General features: G+C 61.6%; 1 protein-coding gene across 9 annotated transcripts in view; it reads right to left on the reverse strand.

Moving 5' to 3' along the window:
• Window positions 1–13,481, reverse strand: part of RAB11FIP3 (RAB11 family interacting protein 3) — a 73,291-nt gene that overhangs the window by 19,964 nt on the left and 39,846 nt on the right. For 6 of the 9 annotated variants that reach the window (XM_085018200.1, XM_021086921.2, XM_085018198.1 and 3 more), the window contains exons 2-4: window positions 13,167–13,260; window positions 5,461–5,558; window positions 590–753 (exon numbers count right to left, since the gene is read on the reverse strand). In XM_085018200.1, the coding sequence (XP_084874326.1) occupies window positions 590–753; window positions 5,461–5,558; window positions 13,167–13,260 (356 nt within the window). Of the gene's footprint in view, window positions 1–589; window positions 754–3,367; window positions 3,603–5,460; window positions 5,559–13,166; window positions 13,261–13,481 lie in introns of those variants that run through there. The other 3 variants (XM_085018204.1, XM_085018203.1, XM_085018205.1) reach the window with 1 other exon arrangement.

Raw genomic sequence — 13,481 nt, forward strand, 5'->3', positions numbered from 1 at the left:
ACCTCATGGTTCCTCATCGGATTTGTTTCCGCTGTGCCATGACGGAAAGTCCTCAAATTAAATTCATTACCTTAAAAAAACTGACAAAAAGGCCAAGGTGAAGGCAGCCTTCCCCGACCTGCGACAGGCCTGTGCCCCCCAAGTTCCTGGGAGGCTCTCATCCAGACCTGGCAGAGCCCAAGGGCCAAAATAAAGGCCCGTTCCCCCTTCCCACCAGCACGCACCCCGACTGCAGCGCGCAAAGGCAGGCCCGCAGAGAGCGAGCCGGGGAGCCCCAGGCCATCAGCATGTTACCTCCCCCGTTCACCCACAGAGCCGGCCCCTGCCCAACACAAATCCCAGTGGCGCTTTTCTCCGAGGACCAACCATCGGAACCTAAACGCCCTGGGGCAATGCAAAAGCCAAAGGCGCCATCTCAGCCTGGAGAGGGAGGCTGGACGATGCCCGCTGGCAACAGAGGAGACCGGCCTCAGAAGGGCCGTGTGGGCTGTGCTGCCCAGGGAGGCCGAGGACACACGGGTGGCGGGGACGGCCACCCTCCCTCCCCCAGGGACCGCCCGCCGTGGGGGCCGCGCACGCGGGGACAGACCTGCCCGGGAGCAGCAGCAGGGCGCCGTTGCCGGGCTCCTCCGTGGCGCCGTGGCCAGGCTCCTCCGTGGCTCCCAGGGCGCCTGTGTCCTCGTCCGTGAAGGTCTCACACTCGCTGTAGGTGCTCTCGGAGCCCATGTACGCGCTGTCGGTCACCTCGGTGGCCTAGGGCAGAGCGCGAGAGTCAGCCCGGCTTCCGGGAAAGGGCCGCGTGCGAGGAGAGCTCTCGTGCGGGCCGCGTCCCTCTTGCGCTTCGAACGGAGTCGTCAGCTTACAGAACTCGGCCATGCTCTTCAACATGAAAACAGGCTCAGGGCCAAGAGCAGGGAAAAAGGCACTGGAGCGACTCTGCAAGTCGCTCTATAAACACGCGCAACCAAGCCCCTGACAGCTCCCGGCACTCGCGGGAGAACCGACAGCCAAGGGGTGAACTTTCGACGGTTCATCCCTTCCAAAGTGAAAAGTCGGGAGTTCCTATTATGGCGCAGCAGAAATGAGCCCGGCTAGTACCCATGAGGAAGCGGGTTCGGTCCCCGGCCTCGCTCAGTGGGTTTAGGATCCAGCGCTGCCTTGAGCTGTGGTGTAGCTCACAGACGCGGCTCAGATCCCGCGTTGCTGTGGCTGCGGCGGAGGCTGGCAGCTGCACCTCCGATGCAACCCCTAGCCTGGGACCCTCCACATGCTGCGGGGGCGGCCCCAAAAAGCCACATGAATAAACAAAAGTGGCCGCTGACTTTCTACCATTACGAACATGCAGACCACTGTTTCAAAGTCCGACTGCGGGGCGTAACCTCAAAATCCTCGTTCATCAATTACGGGACCAATCGAGTGTGTGTGCTGGTTAAACGGCGGCTTTCCCACGGGACACATCTGTTTCCACTTGTGGACCCAGCGGCGCGCACGCAGCCGGGTGTCCGGGAGCCAGGAGGGCCTGACGGGCTGCCCAGATGAACTTAAACCTGGAGCAACCCTGGAACACACACAGTCTTGGCTTTAATGAGAGCAAGAGCACCGGCTAGAACAGGAGCCCACAGTCCATGCTTGAGAGAACCTGAGGTTAACGATTTGCTCCCAAGTTAGACTTCGGAACAGCGGCTGCAGACGTCGTGTCCTTCATCCCCTGGTTCTGGCAGCGGGGCCAGGGGGGCGGTGTGCTCAGATGTGCGGCAGCAAAGGGCCTCAGCTGACCCAGGCCCTCGCCCCCGACGGAGACCCAGGGGCCCGTGCGATGGAGACCGAGGGCCCACTCGGTCTGCCACCGACCAGCCCAGCCGTGTGGCGCCAGGCTGGGATCTCGAGCACGCTGAGTTGTGTCACCTCGCTCATGAAACGGGGCTGCAATGGCGATCGCACAAGGTCACAGCCTCTCGGGATTCAGAGGTCACAACGGCAGGTGGGGGAACAGAAACGGAAAGGCGGGGTTCGCGGGTCACTGGTGGTGAAACCCCAGCCAGCTGCTTGCCAGGCAGAACGTCCCGGGGATCGGACCCAGGGACCCATGTGGGCGTTCCACGGCCCTGCTGGTTTCCCAGGAAAGCCCACTGCTGCCTGGGACCTGAGGCGACTAAGCCATTCACAAAGAGCACTCACTTCAAAATCCGAAACCAGGACATCCTGCTTCCTCATCAGAATGGGACAGGCGCCGGGCTCCGCCTGCAGGCAGGGGCGCGGCCGAGCCAGGCCAGCACTGCTGTGGAGGGGCTGAACCCATGGGGGGGCATGCAATCCACAGCCTGCTGCTGTCACCCGAGGGGCCATCACACTCCGTGGGCACAGGCAGAGCCCCCAGACTGCTGACGATGACGACAACAGAGACCAGTACCTCTAAAGGCACAAGGCTCCCCATCGCCGGAGGGCTGCACAGAGCCCTCCCAGCCCACCCCCGACCCAGACGCAGGCGCCGCCTACACACCTGACTTGGATGGAGACCCTCTGAGGTTTCCTGTGGGGGACAGACCTTGACTCTCGAGACAGCCGACCAGCCAGCACTTCGGACAGACACTCCCTGGCCAGTGCGGGACCCGGGCCCGCAAGCAGCTCAGCACGCACAGAGCGGAGCAGGTAGGCACGGCTGCAGCCTGACCCTGCCCTGGGGCTTGCCCAGAACAGCTCAGGACAGAAGCAACTCTCCAAGGACGCGGGATGACGTGGTGGACGCTGCAAACCCGGCTGCACTCCCTCTCATCTGGGCCACTCACCCACCCTGCAAGCAGAGGGCCAACGCCCCCACCTTAGGCCCCGTTCCTGAAGTGAGCCGGTCCCCCTGGGGACCCAGAGCGGCCCGGGGGCTCCGTGGGGACCCAGGGCCGAGCTGAGGGAGGTCCCAGGGGCTGGGAGGGCAGGGACGGCGCATTTCAGACACTGCCCACCTGCTCCAGCCTTTGTTGGTCCAGGCTGCCCTGAGAAAGCGTCAGCAGGCCAGGTAGTTTCCCACAGCAGGAGGGTGAACACCCACCTTCACAGAGGGCGCATGCCCCATCGAACAGGCACGGGGGGTTCTGACCCTCCCAGCACTTCACTTGTGCCCACCAGACAGAGCCTCGCTCTGCCCAGGCCGCTGCCTATGCCACCAACTCAACATGACCACAAGTTACACGTGAGGCTGAACCCACATGGACATTGAAGTGCACTGAGAACATGCGGCTGTGCCTCCTTCACCGGTCAGCCAACAGGCAGACAAGGAAGCTCCCACTCACGGGCATCAGTGAGGACCTCAGGCGCGCCCAAGCACGCCCAGCACCTCCGCGGGGAACCACTGCCGGGCACAGCCTTCTCTTACCCTCAGACGTCAGCCGGGCCCAGGCCTGGCTCCGCACACCAGCTCCGGGAAGGGCCTGCTCGTGGAGGCGGCCTTCCCATGGGGTCAGGGCGCTGGGGACTCTGGCGGCTTCCAGCAGCCACCTACTTGCCCGCGGTGCTCCTCTGAGAGTACATCACGGCCCGGGGGCCGCTGGGGCCGCTGGGGCCGCTGAGTCCGCTGAGCCCGCTCGCAGGGCACGCTCCATTACACCTGCGGCCAGCCGGCCAGCGAGGGGTCCAAAGTTCAGGACGTGCAGGGAATTTTTAACCATAGTCAGATCTCAAAACAGAGAAGCTTTTGTTCTTCAATCTCTAACCTTTCAGATAAGAGTCTGCACAAAAGCCCTGTCTCCCTGTCGTCTTGCCCGGCTCGGTGGGAGGAAGAGGGAGAGCGGACAAGCAGAGCCGGGACAACTCTTAGCGCCCCGTTGGCGTGGCCTCTGCGACTTTCCCATGGCCCCGCAGAGGCCCTGGCACGCACTGGTCCCCACGGGCAGCGGGGCCTTTGCCATGCCAGCCTCCACCGCGAGTGCGCAGGGCCGCACTCAAGTGGGCTCGGGATGGGGGTGGGGGTCGCCGGCACAGAGAAAGGGAGGGGCCAAAGGGCAGGCGGTGCCTGCGCCTGCCACGCCCAGGCTTCTGGAGCCAGGCCAGCGTCAAGGGTCTCACCCGTTCGGGTCACACATGCCACACCTTTCACTACCCTGGCGAATGGGACTCCCGGAGACCCTGCCCGGCTCGTCCAGGTCCTTGAATAGGTTCCCAGGAGGCTGGAGACAGACCCCGAGCCTGGATGCGGCTGTTCGCCTTGGAGACCTGCTGGGGACCCCCACCCGGAATGTGGAGGCTCAGGCTGGGCCGCGAGAAACAATGGCCCTCAGGAAACTGCCTGCGTAGATGAACCGCCCTCCGTCCGGGGACCCCCGACCCTCCCCTGGCCGTCCCCCCTTCTTAGTCGCCCCGCCGGGAACCCCATCCAGCCGCAGTTTCCCGCCACAGGTCCTTTGGGAGGCTCCTTGCAGTCAGGGCTGGCGCCCGGGACCTCTGCCCGGCCCCCTCCGAGGCCTTAATAAATCTCCTGCTTTCCCTACTGGGCAAACCTAGTCCCGGTAGCTCGGGGCTCTGGCCTGGCACCAGGCCCCTGCAGCCCGCCCGCGTCTTCTCGCCACCTTCTCTGCAGTGTCAGCTCCCTTTCTCTTCGAGGGTCCCGGTCGTTGGGTTCAGGGCCCAGTCTACCCAGCACGATGGCCTCTTAAAAGCCTTAAACTGATCCACAAAGATTCCTCCGCGGACAAGGCCACGGTCACGAGCTGCAGTGGACATATCTTTTGGGGGCTACTATTCGACCCACAACACCCATAAAGTGAGTGCTGGTGTGTCGGCGGGCCTGACGGCAGGGTCAGCTGCTGGCCAACCACAGGAACGATGCACCGAACAAGAGAAGCGGACTCTCCCCTGACTTGGTGGCCTCTTGGGAAGTCCAAGTTGTGTCAATCCCTAGCGTCCCCAGGCCACACTGCCCCACAGTCTGGGGGTCTGGCATGGGGCCTCGCGTCCTCCCCGTGGCCCTCGCCCGGCCACGCTGTGCCTCACAGCCAACACTCGTCCCAGCTGGGCCCCAGGACTGGCCCCAGGGTCACATACAACACTGACAGCTGCTGGATGGGGTGGGCCCGGGTCCAGCTGGTCTCTGGGGACAAAGCAGTGAGGGGTGAAGGCGCCCAGGGGGCCTGTGCTGGCGGGAGGTGAACCTGCGTCCTCTGAGGGTGACCACCACCCGGGCAGCTTCTCGGAGCAGGGGCAGGACAGCGAGGGGAGCCGTGGAGCCCTGGGCAGCAGCACCCAGAGGGCCTCTCCGGACGGGGCCACACAGGCCCTCCCGCGCGCGCCCCTCTCCCCAGCAGCACGCAGGGCAGACGGCCAAGCCCAGCGCCCGACCGCTGTCTCAGGGAGCCCAGCCCGCCCTTCCCGCGTCCCTACAGAGACAGCGCTGGGGACCAGGACAAGCAGGACGGTGCGCGCAGGAGGACGAGGGGCGCCGCCGACCCTCAGCTCTCCCGGAAAACCACTTGCCTCAAAGGTCACGAAGTCGTCGAACTCCTCAGGGCAGGCCGGCGACTCCTCCTCGGGAGCGGGCGGGACACCGTAGAGCTGGCCCTGGCCGTCGGGATCTGCGGAGAGAAGGTGCTCAGCGGCTGGGCAGGGGGCGCCGGCCGGGTTGGGCGCCCAGGGGAAGGGGGCACGCAGCGCCCCGGTCCTGGCAACAGGCAGCTCTATTTCCTCCTGTGACTCAGCTGCACCTTCTAAGACCAGCGCTCTATTTTACAGTCGCGACTTTTGAGGCAAAGCTACCCTTTCGCGCTGAATCGTGCTGACAGCAGAGACCCCACTTCTCGGATGCACCCCACAGCAGTGGGTCTCTCGCAGGCCAAGGCTCCGGCTTCTGTGGCCTCCTGGTGGCGGGAGGGCACGGCCCGCACCCCAGAGCATGCAAGGCCCCTGCGCTCCCTAAAGCTGTCTCCCCACCTTCAGGTCATGAGGAACGTTTACTGGGCTTGGGCCCGGCTCCTGCCCGGGCTCTAAACCCCAGGATCCCGAGAGAAGGGCCGAGAGGAGCATCTGTCATTCCCACCAAGCCCCTTCGACCTCGCCTGGGGCCACGCCATTGAGGAGCGTCTCGGGGGATGGGGCCGGCTGCCAGGGGAAGGGTCAGTCCCTCTCCTGACCTCTGGCCTCTAGGGAGAGGGAGGGGCTGGAAATGCAGCTAACCTCCCAGGGCCGGGATGGAGTCAGCCGCGCCCCAGACGAGGGGGTTGCGGGAGCTTCCCGGTGGGGATCAGGTCCACATCCCAGAAGGGTGGCACCTCCCGAACTCCACGGGGACAGAAGCCCCTCCGGGCCACACCCTGCCCCGCACAAGTCTTCATCTGGCTGTGCATGTGTCACCTCCATGACGCCCTCCGTAATGCCTCGAACGCGCCCCTGGTCCTAGGACCATCCCACCAATCATCCAACTGGGGGGGAGGCCCTCGGCTTCAGCCAGGCCCCCAGCGGTGAGGGGACCTGCACCTGCAGGGGCTGCCTAACTCTGGGCAGCTGGTGCCGGAAGGAGTTCGACTGCAGGCGCCCAGGTGGTGCCCACCAAGCAGGGAGAACGGCTGGGGGCCCCAGGCCGCGGGAGGCGGCAGAGCAGGGAGCACCACACGGACCTCCGAGTCAGCACGGAACACGTCACCCCTCCTTCCCGTGTGGTCTGAACAGCACAGTCACGCAGTCGGACAGGCTGGAGACGTCTGAGGGCCGTGGGGACCAGCAAGGCTCCCAGGAAAAGGACTTGGGAAAGTCAGCGGCGGCATCCTTGGCCAGAGGGCTTCTGGCCCAGCCCGCAGAGGGGGACAGACGTGGCCAGATCCTCACCACAGAGCAGCAGCAGGGCACATGGCTCGCGTCCACTTTCTGAAGAGCCCTCTCCATTCGCTCTTATTTTTTTAGGGTGGCAGATGTGGTATATGGAGGCTCCCAGGCTAGCAGTGGGATCAGAGCCATAGCTGCTGGCCTACACCACGGCCACAGCAACACGGGATCCGAGCCACATCTGAGACCTACGCCACAGCTCACGGCAACGCCGCATCCTTAACCCATTGAGCGAGGCCAGGGATCGAACCCGCATCCTCATGGATGCTAGTGGGGCTCGTTAACCCTGAGCCATGATGGGAACTCTAAGCACAAATTTTTAATAGCTGTTTATCATGTTCTCCCCGAGCTGGGGGCTGGGACGAGCCAGAGCAGTGGCCCTTAGGGGACCACCTCACCTCCGCCTTCTCCTGTCCCTGCAATCAGGCCTCCTGTTCTGACAGTGCAATTTTCCCTGAGCTTCCCTCACCAGGGCGTCAACAAGCCGAGTCAGTGCTCTGCGCTCCGGGATGCAGAATGGACGTCCCGAAGAGACAGGCTGTCTGCAGCCACCAGGTGGGTGCTGCAGAAGACCTGAGGTCAGCATCACCTGAAATGCAGCCGGGGCATCCTGTTCCCGTTCTTCCAGAGACTATGAAATCACGGCTTCAATGTCATCTGTGACTTGCTTTTATTCTAATTTTATTTTCATACTCCTTCCCTAACAAAAGATAAATGTCAAATTACCAAAAAAAAAAAAAAAACATACAAGTTACCAATAATAAAAAAAAAAATGCTGGAGTTCCCATCATGGCACACTGAAAACAAATCCAACTAGGAACCATGAGGTTGCAGGTTCCATCCCTGGCCTCGCTGAGTAGGTAAAGGATCGGGTGTTGCTGAGCTGTGGCGTAGGTCGCAGATGCGGCTCGGATCCTGCGTTGCTGTGGCTGTGGAGCAGGCTGGCAGCTGTAGCTCCAATTAGACCCCTAGCCAGGGAACTTCCCTATGTTGCTAGTGCAGCCGTAAAAAGCAAAAGAAAAAAAAAAGAAAAAGAAAAAGAAATGCAGAGCCCTCAGCACTGAGCCGGCCCGGTAGTCCGTCCAAGGATTGGGGAGGGGCACTCCGACCAGCACGGCCTCCCCTCAGTGCCCTGGCAACTGTGGTCACCTGGAGGCCCAGTCCCCACACCCACTAGCCGGGCCAGTGCTGAGCTGAGAGGCTGTCTTCCTGAAGCCCCCAGTGTGCAGCCTGCCTCCTTGGGTGCCCCGCAGAGCCTCAGGGAGGCCTCTATGCCGACTGGCTTCACCACTTGCACCTAGAAAGTCAGCTCCCAAGGGCGCTAGGTCCCCAGAGCTTGAAGCGGTCCTCTCAGTGGGGCCAACGGCGCTCAGAGGGCCAGCCAGCCTGATTCAAGCTTTCATCACCACAGCCTTCCAGCCGCCTGCCCACCCGAGGACCCCACCCATCTGCTGGCCGGGCCAGACCAGGCCCCCTTCACCAGCCCTGCCCATGGCCCTCATCCACACGCTCCAGGGGGTCTGCTCTGCTGCTGAACTGGGTAGGGGCACCACGGCAGCACACTGAGGACCAAGCCTCAGCTGCGGGGACCCTGAGACTCCAGAGTGTTGCTGTAAGTGAAAAAGCACAGCCCCACTTCCTGGAGCACCCACGCAACTCCAGGTCAGACTGCGAAGTTTCTAGTTTTTTTTGTTTTGTTTTGTTTTTGGGGCTGCACCCACGGTATATGGAGGTTCCATCTACGGGTGGAATCGGAGCTACAGGTGCCGGCCTACACCACAGCCACAGAAACGCTGGATCTGAGCTGTGTCTGTGACCTACACCAGAGCTCACGGCAACGCCGGATCCTTAACCCACTGAGCAAGGCCAGGGATCAAACCCGCAACCTCATGGTTCCTAGTCGGATGCGTTTCCACGGCACCACGATGGGAACTCCGGGAAGTTTTTATTTTTGATTAAACCAAAGTGGACATGTTACCAAAAAGAACGCAACAAGAATGAGACTGTGGGGTGTGTGGGCCCTGGAGGCAGCATGTCCACCAGGCTATCCTGACCTGGAGGCCCTGAGGCAGAAGGACGCACAGCTGTGGAGCCACCGCAGGGTGGACTGGCCGGGGGGAGGGTCGGGAGAGCCCCCCCCACCCTCCAGGGAGGACAAAGGGCACGGCAGGTGCAGCGGGAAGGGCCCGGCCAAGGCAGGAGGGCTGAGGGCTCCGCACAGTGGACAGTGAACGCAGGAGCGACCGGACGACGGGGAGACAGCCCGTCCTCAGACAACCGCTTCCTCTCACCAGGTGGGCAAACATCCACAGCCTAAACTCCAGACCCGTGCCAGCCACAGGGACGGGAGCCACAGGGACGGGAGCCGCCACCATGCTGCTCGATAGAGGAGGGCCGGGCTCGGCCTCTGGTCACGAGTTTTCCAGGAGCGTGTTCTGACTCCCGGGGCCCAGGACTGGGATCTCCCAGGTCACGACTCCTCAGGAATTCCCACAAGCAAGCTCACTCCACCTCCTACTATGTCTGAGCCTCTCAGAGCAGACTGCCCATGGCCTGGGCCAGAAGCCTGCACTTGGCTGAGAGGGGGGCCTCAGAGCACACAGGCGACCCTGGCCGCGGCTCTTGCCCGCCCTGTCCTGGGCTCTTTCCTGCCCACACCCAGGGGCCCAGCTGCTACGCTGCCCCGGCCTGACCCTTCAGAGGGAGCCCAGCCTCCACCCTGGCTGGGAGGTGTGGCAGACCACCGAGCTCCTACGGCCCCTTGGCTTTAGGCGCAGGGACCTGCCGAGGCACCAGCCTCTGCAGGAGAACCCCTGCAGGCCAGCCGGTGCCCTGTGCTCAGCTGGAGGCTCCGCGGCCCCCACAACAAACCCAGGGAGGCACAAGTCCACATCTCACCCAGAGGCTGGGAAGAGAACTGGCTGAGGGTGGCAGGTGCAGTGCCTGCCTTGCAGCCCCCCAGTTTCTAGGGAGTTCCCACTGAGACAGGTGGGGAAGGGCCGGGACTCAGGGTTAGGGAACCAAGAGGGGGCGCAGATGCCGGGGTGCGATAAAGACTGGCTCAAACCAGCTGAAACCAAGGTGGCTGTGAGAGCAGTCTGGCCACTGACCTTGAGCTTGTTATGCCCTCAGTGTAACCCTAAGCATCAGCCCCCTTCTGCCAAGGACCCCGCGCCCTGGAGCGGGCTGGCCCTGCTATGGAGCGTGTGCCTAGTCTGCCTGCTTTCCCTCCGCCCTGACTCACCCACGAGCTCATTCCTGTGCCCAGAACCCAGCCTTGGCGGCCCATCCAGAGAATTCCTGCAGGGCCAGGACCCAGAGCTCGCTCCCTGTAGCACCTGAGCTCCTGAATTCTAGAATTTCCTACCGATGTCACAGGCCAGAGCCCAAGGACTCAGTGCCCTTCCCTTCCCCCAGTCTTCACAGTGGTTTAGTTCTGGTCTCTGGTTACACAAAGATTCAGTTGGTTTATTTTATGTTTATTTTTCTGTCTTTTTGCGTTTTCTAGGGTGGCACTTGCGGCATATGGAGGTTCCCAGACTAGGGGTCGAATCGGAACTGTAGCCCCAGCCTACACCACAGCCACAGCAACGCGGGATCTGAACCGCGTCTTCGACCCACACCACAGCTCACGGCAACGCCGGATCCTTAACCCACTGAGCAAGGCCAGGGATCGAACCCGCGACTTCATGGTTCCTGGTCGGATTCATTAACCACTGCACCCCGACGGGAACTCCTCAGTTGGTTTAATGACGAGAACCATGTTCACGACGGGCCAAGCAGTAATCCAGATGCACGTCTGCCTCTGGCTCCACAGCCTGGGCTGGTTTTTGCTGGGACAAGCGACTGCTTTCACCCGCGCCCCCAGACCCACCCCGCCCCCAGCTGTCAGGTAGCGCGGCGAAGGCTTCTCCGACCCTCCACGAAGAGCGAAGGAAAGAGAGCTGCCCGGGCGAGGACCACCCAGCAAGCAGATGGGCTCAGAGTTTAAGCCCTGTGCACACGCGGGACCCACGAGCCCCCACCTGCTCATCTGCACGCACAGCTGGCACACACGTAAAACCGGCCACAGGGCTGGCCTCAAACCAACTCAATGCACGTCCCGGAGTTTCTTGTTCTCCAACTCACACAGTCAGGTTTGCAATTAATGACAAGACATTAAAATACTCTTAGAGGAGTTCCCGCTGTGGTGCAACGGGATCAGCAGCGTCTCTGCAGCACCAGGACGCAGGTTCCATCCCGGCCTGGCACAGTGGGTTAAGGATGCGGCATTGACGCAGCTCTGGTTTAGGTGGAAACTGTGGCTCAGATCTGATCCCTGGCCCAGGAACTCCAAATGCTGCGAGGTGGCCAAAAAAGGAAGAAAAAAAAAAAACAACTTAGAAATTAAGTTTTAAACAACTGATGACTCAGAGAAGAAATCACACTGGATTGTTAAAAATAAGAAAAAAGCCTGCATCTAGAGTTTCCTGAGGGTTAACCAGAGAAGTCAGCCCAGTGCCCTGGGCGCTGCGGCTGTGGCCCAGGTGACCTGAGGAGAAGCGGACCTCATGGCGGCCTGGCACAAGCACCTGCTCTGGGGCAGGTAGCACACAGCACTAGGAAGCCGCCAAAAGGCCCCCAAAGTTGACAAAAAGCAGAAATTTGCATGAAGCCACCACAAAAATCTGTGTGCAACAACTGTGGTCGGTTTTTTCTTTTTTGCTTTTTTGGGCTGCACCCGAGGCATATGGAGGTTCCCAGGCTAGAGGTCAAACCAGACCTATAGCCGCCAGCCTACTCCACAGCCACAGCAACACAGGACCCAAGCCCCGTCTGCTACCTACACTGCAGCTCACGGCAATGCGGTGTCTGCAGACTGTGGACCCAACACTCGGGCTTAACCCACCGGGCGAGGCCAGGGATCGAATCTGCGTCCTCAGGGATGCTCGTCAGATTCGTTACCTGCTGAGCCACGACGGGAATGCCCACTCTGAGTCCTCACTGTGCACCTAAAACCCCCCTCCCGACATCACTACCCCCCACTGGTCACACAGACAGAGGGTAAAGCATCACGACAGGCAGGTGTGAAGCCCCCATGCGACCAGTCATCCTAGACACAGGCCCCAAGGCCATGGAAACCCATCCTAAAACCTGGGCCCCAGGGACACTTAGAAGGCTTGTCCATCACAGCCTCAAACTGTCCCCACCCGCCTGTCATCTGGGGGTGGGTGACCAACTGCGCAGGCACGCGTGCACACACGGCTCCTCAAGGGAGGGTCTCCTGACGCAGAAGCGGGGCTGAGCCACACGCCACAGGCAGGGAGCCCGACCCAGGCCCCCCGGCTGATGGTCTTCCTGATGCCAAGTCCATGGGCGGGAGCGCGTGCTGTGGTGACAGGAGCCAGCCGCGGAGGTGCCAGCAGGAGGGATGAGATGGCCGGACGGGTGGGAGGAACTGTCTGCAGGGACAGTGATCCTCGGGGCGGAGGGGGTCACTAGGTAGAGGAATGTCGGCACGCGGGGCTCCTGTTGGGGCACGTTTCCGCAGCGCCAGGACACAGGTTCGATCCCTGGCCTGGTGCAGTGGGTTAAGGACACTGCATTGCTGCAGCTGCGGCGTAGGCCACAACTATGGGCTCCGATCTAATCCCTGGCCTAGGACTCCATTTGCCAGGGGTTGGCCAAAAAAGGAAAAAGAAAGAAAGAAAAGACTGCAAACAGTGCTTGCTTCAGCAGCACGTACACGCAACAGAAAAGTCCACAAACAAACTCTCGAGTCCAGGTAATGACTGCGGTACAGGGCACTTAGGGGATGTGTACAGCGGTACAACAATTTAAAACGCGTCCCGTCAAAAAAAGAAGAGGCATTGGCGTTTCCACCGTGGCAAAGCGGGTTGAGGATCCAGGAGTGCTGAAGCTGTGGGGTCACCAACACAGCTGGGATTGGACCCCAGGCCCAGGCATTTCCACAGGCTGCAGGTACGGCCAAAAAAAAAAAAATTGACTGCTGGACAGCTGGGTGGGTGGACATGCGACAACAAATGCAGGAAGGTGCTGTCTGCAGACCATGGACCCAACATACGTGCGTGGGTTGACCGTGTACGTCTGGCCACTTCCGCAGGTTGGAAAGTTTTCAGGAAAAGATTTCTGGGGAAAGGGGCACGTTTCTCACATTAGGAGTAAACAGCTGCGTCCGCCAGTGCTGGAGGCACAGAGACAAAAGAGGCGTGAGGGCCTCCCGAAGCCAGGGTCCTCCGGTCCTCCGGGGGCTCCCGGAGACAGGAGCTGTGCAGCTCAGCCCAGGGCGCCTGAGGCCTAAGGGGCCCACTAAGGGGTGGCCGAGGGACAGGGCATGGGGCGGGGGGCCCAGAAGGGCAACTGACCTCCATTCCTGATCGCCATGACCCCTCGGGAGAAGTCTTCGAAGCTAATCACGCCAAGCCCACTGGGATCCAAGCAGCTCGTTAGCTCCGTCACCTGCAATTGCCAAGTGAGAGTGTTATCCGAGCCGCCACTCAGGGCTGGGGTGGGGTCCCTGCACACACGGTCTCATCACATTCCGAGAAGCAGCCGACTTAAAGAGGCTGGTGCCAAAAGGAAGGGTCCTCGATGCCACTGACAGCTCCAGCCAGGGCACAGGTGGCATTCTGGGAAACGCCGCCAACAGCACCTGGGACCATGAATTATGAATAAGACCC

Source organism: Sus scrofa, chromosome 3 (genome assembly GCF_054392235.1).
Source record: "Sus scrofa isolate SSC_HxYL_T2T_F1_AM1 chromosome 3, Sscrofa_HxYL_maternal_Yorkshire_Landrace_v2.0, whole genome shotgun sequence".
Classification (NCBI taxonomy): domain Eukaryota; kingdom Metazoa; phylum Chordata; class Mammalia; order Artiodactyla; family Suidae; genus Sus; species Sus scrofa.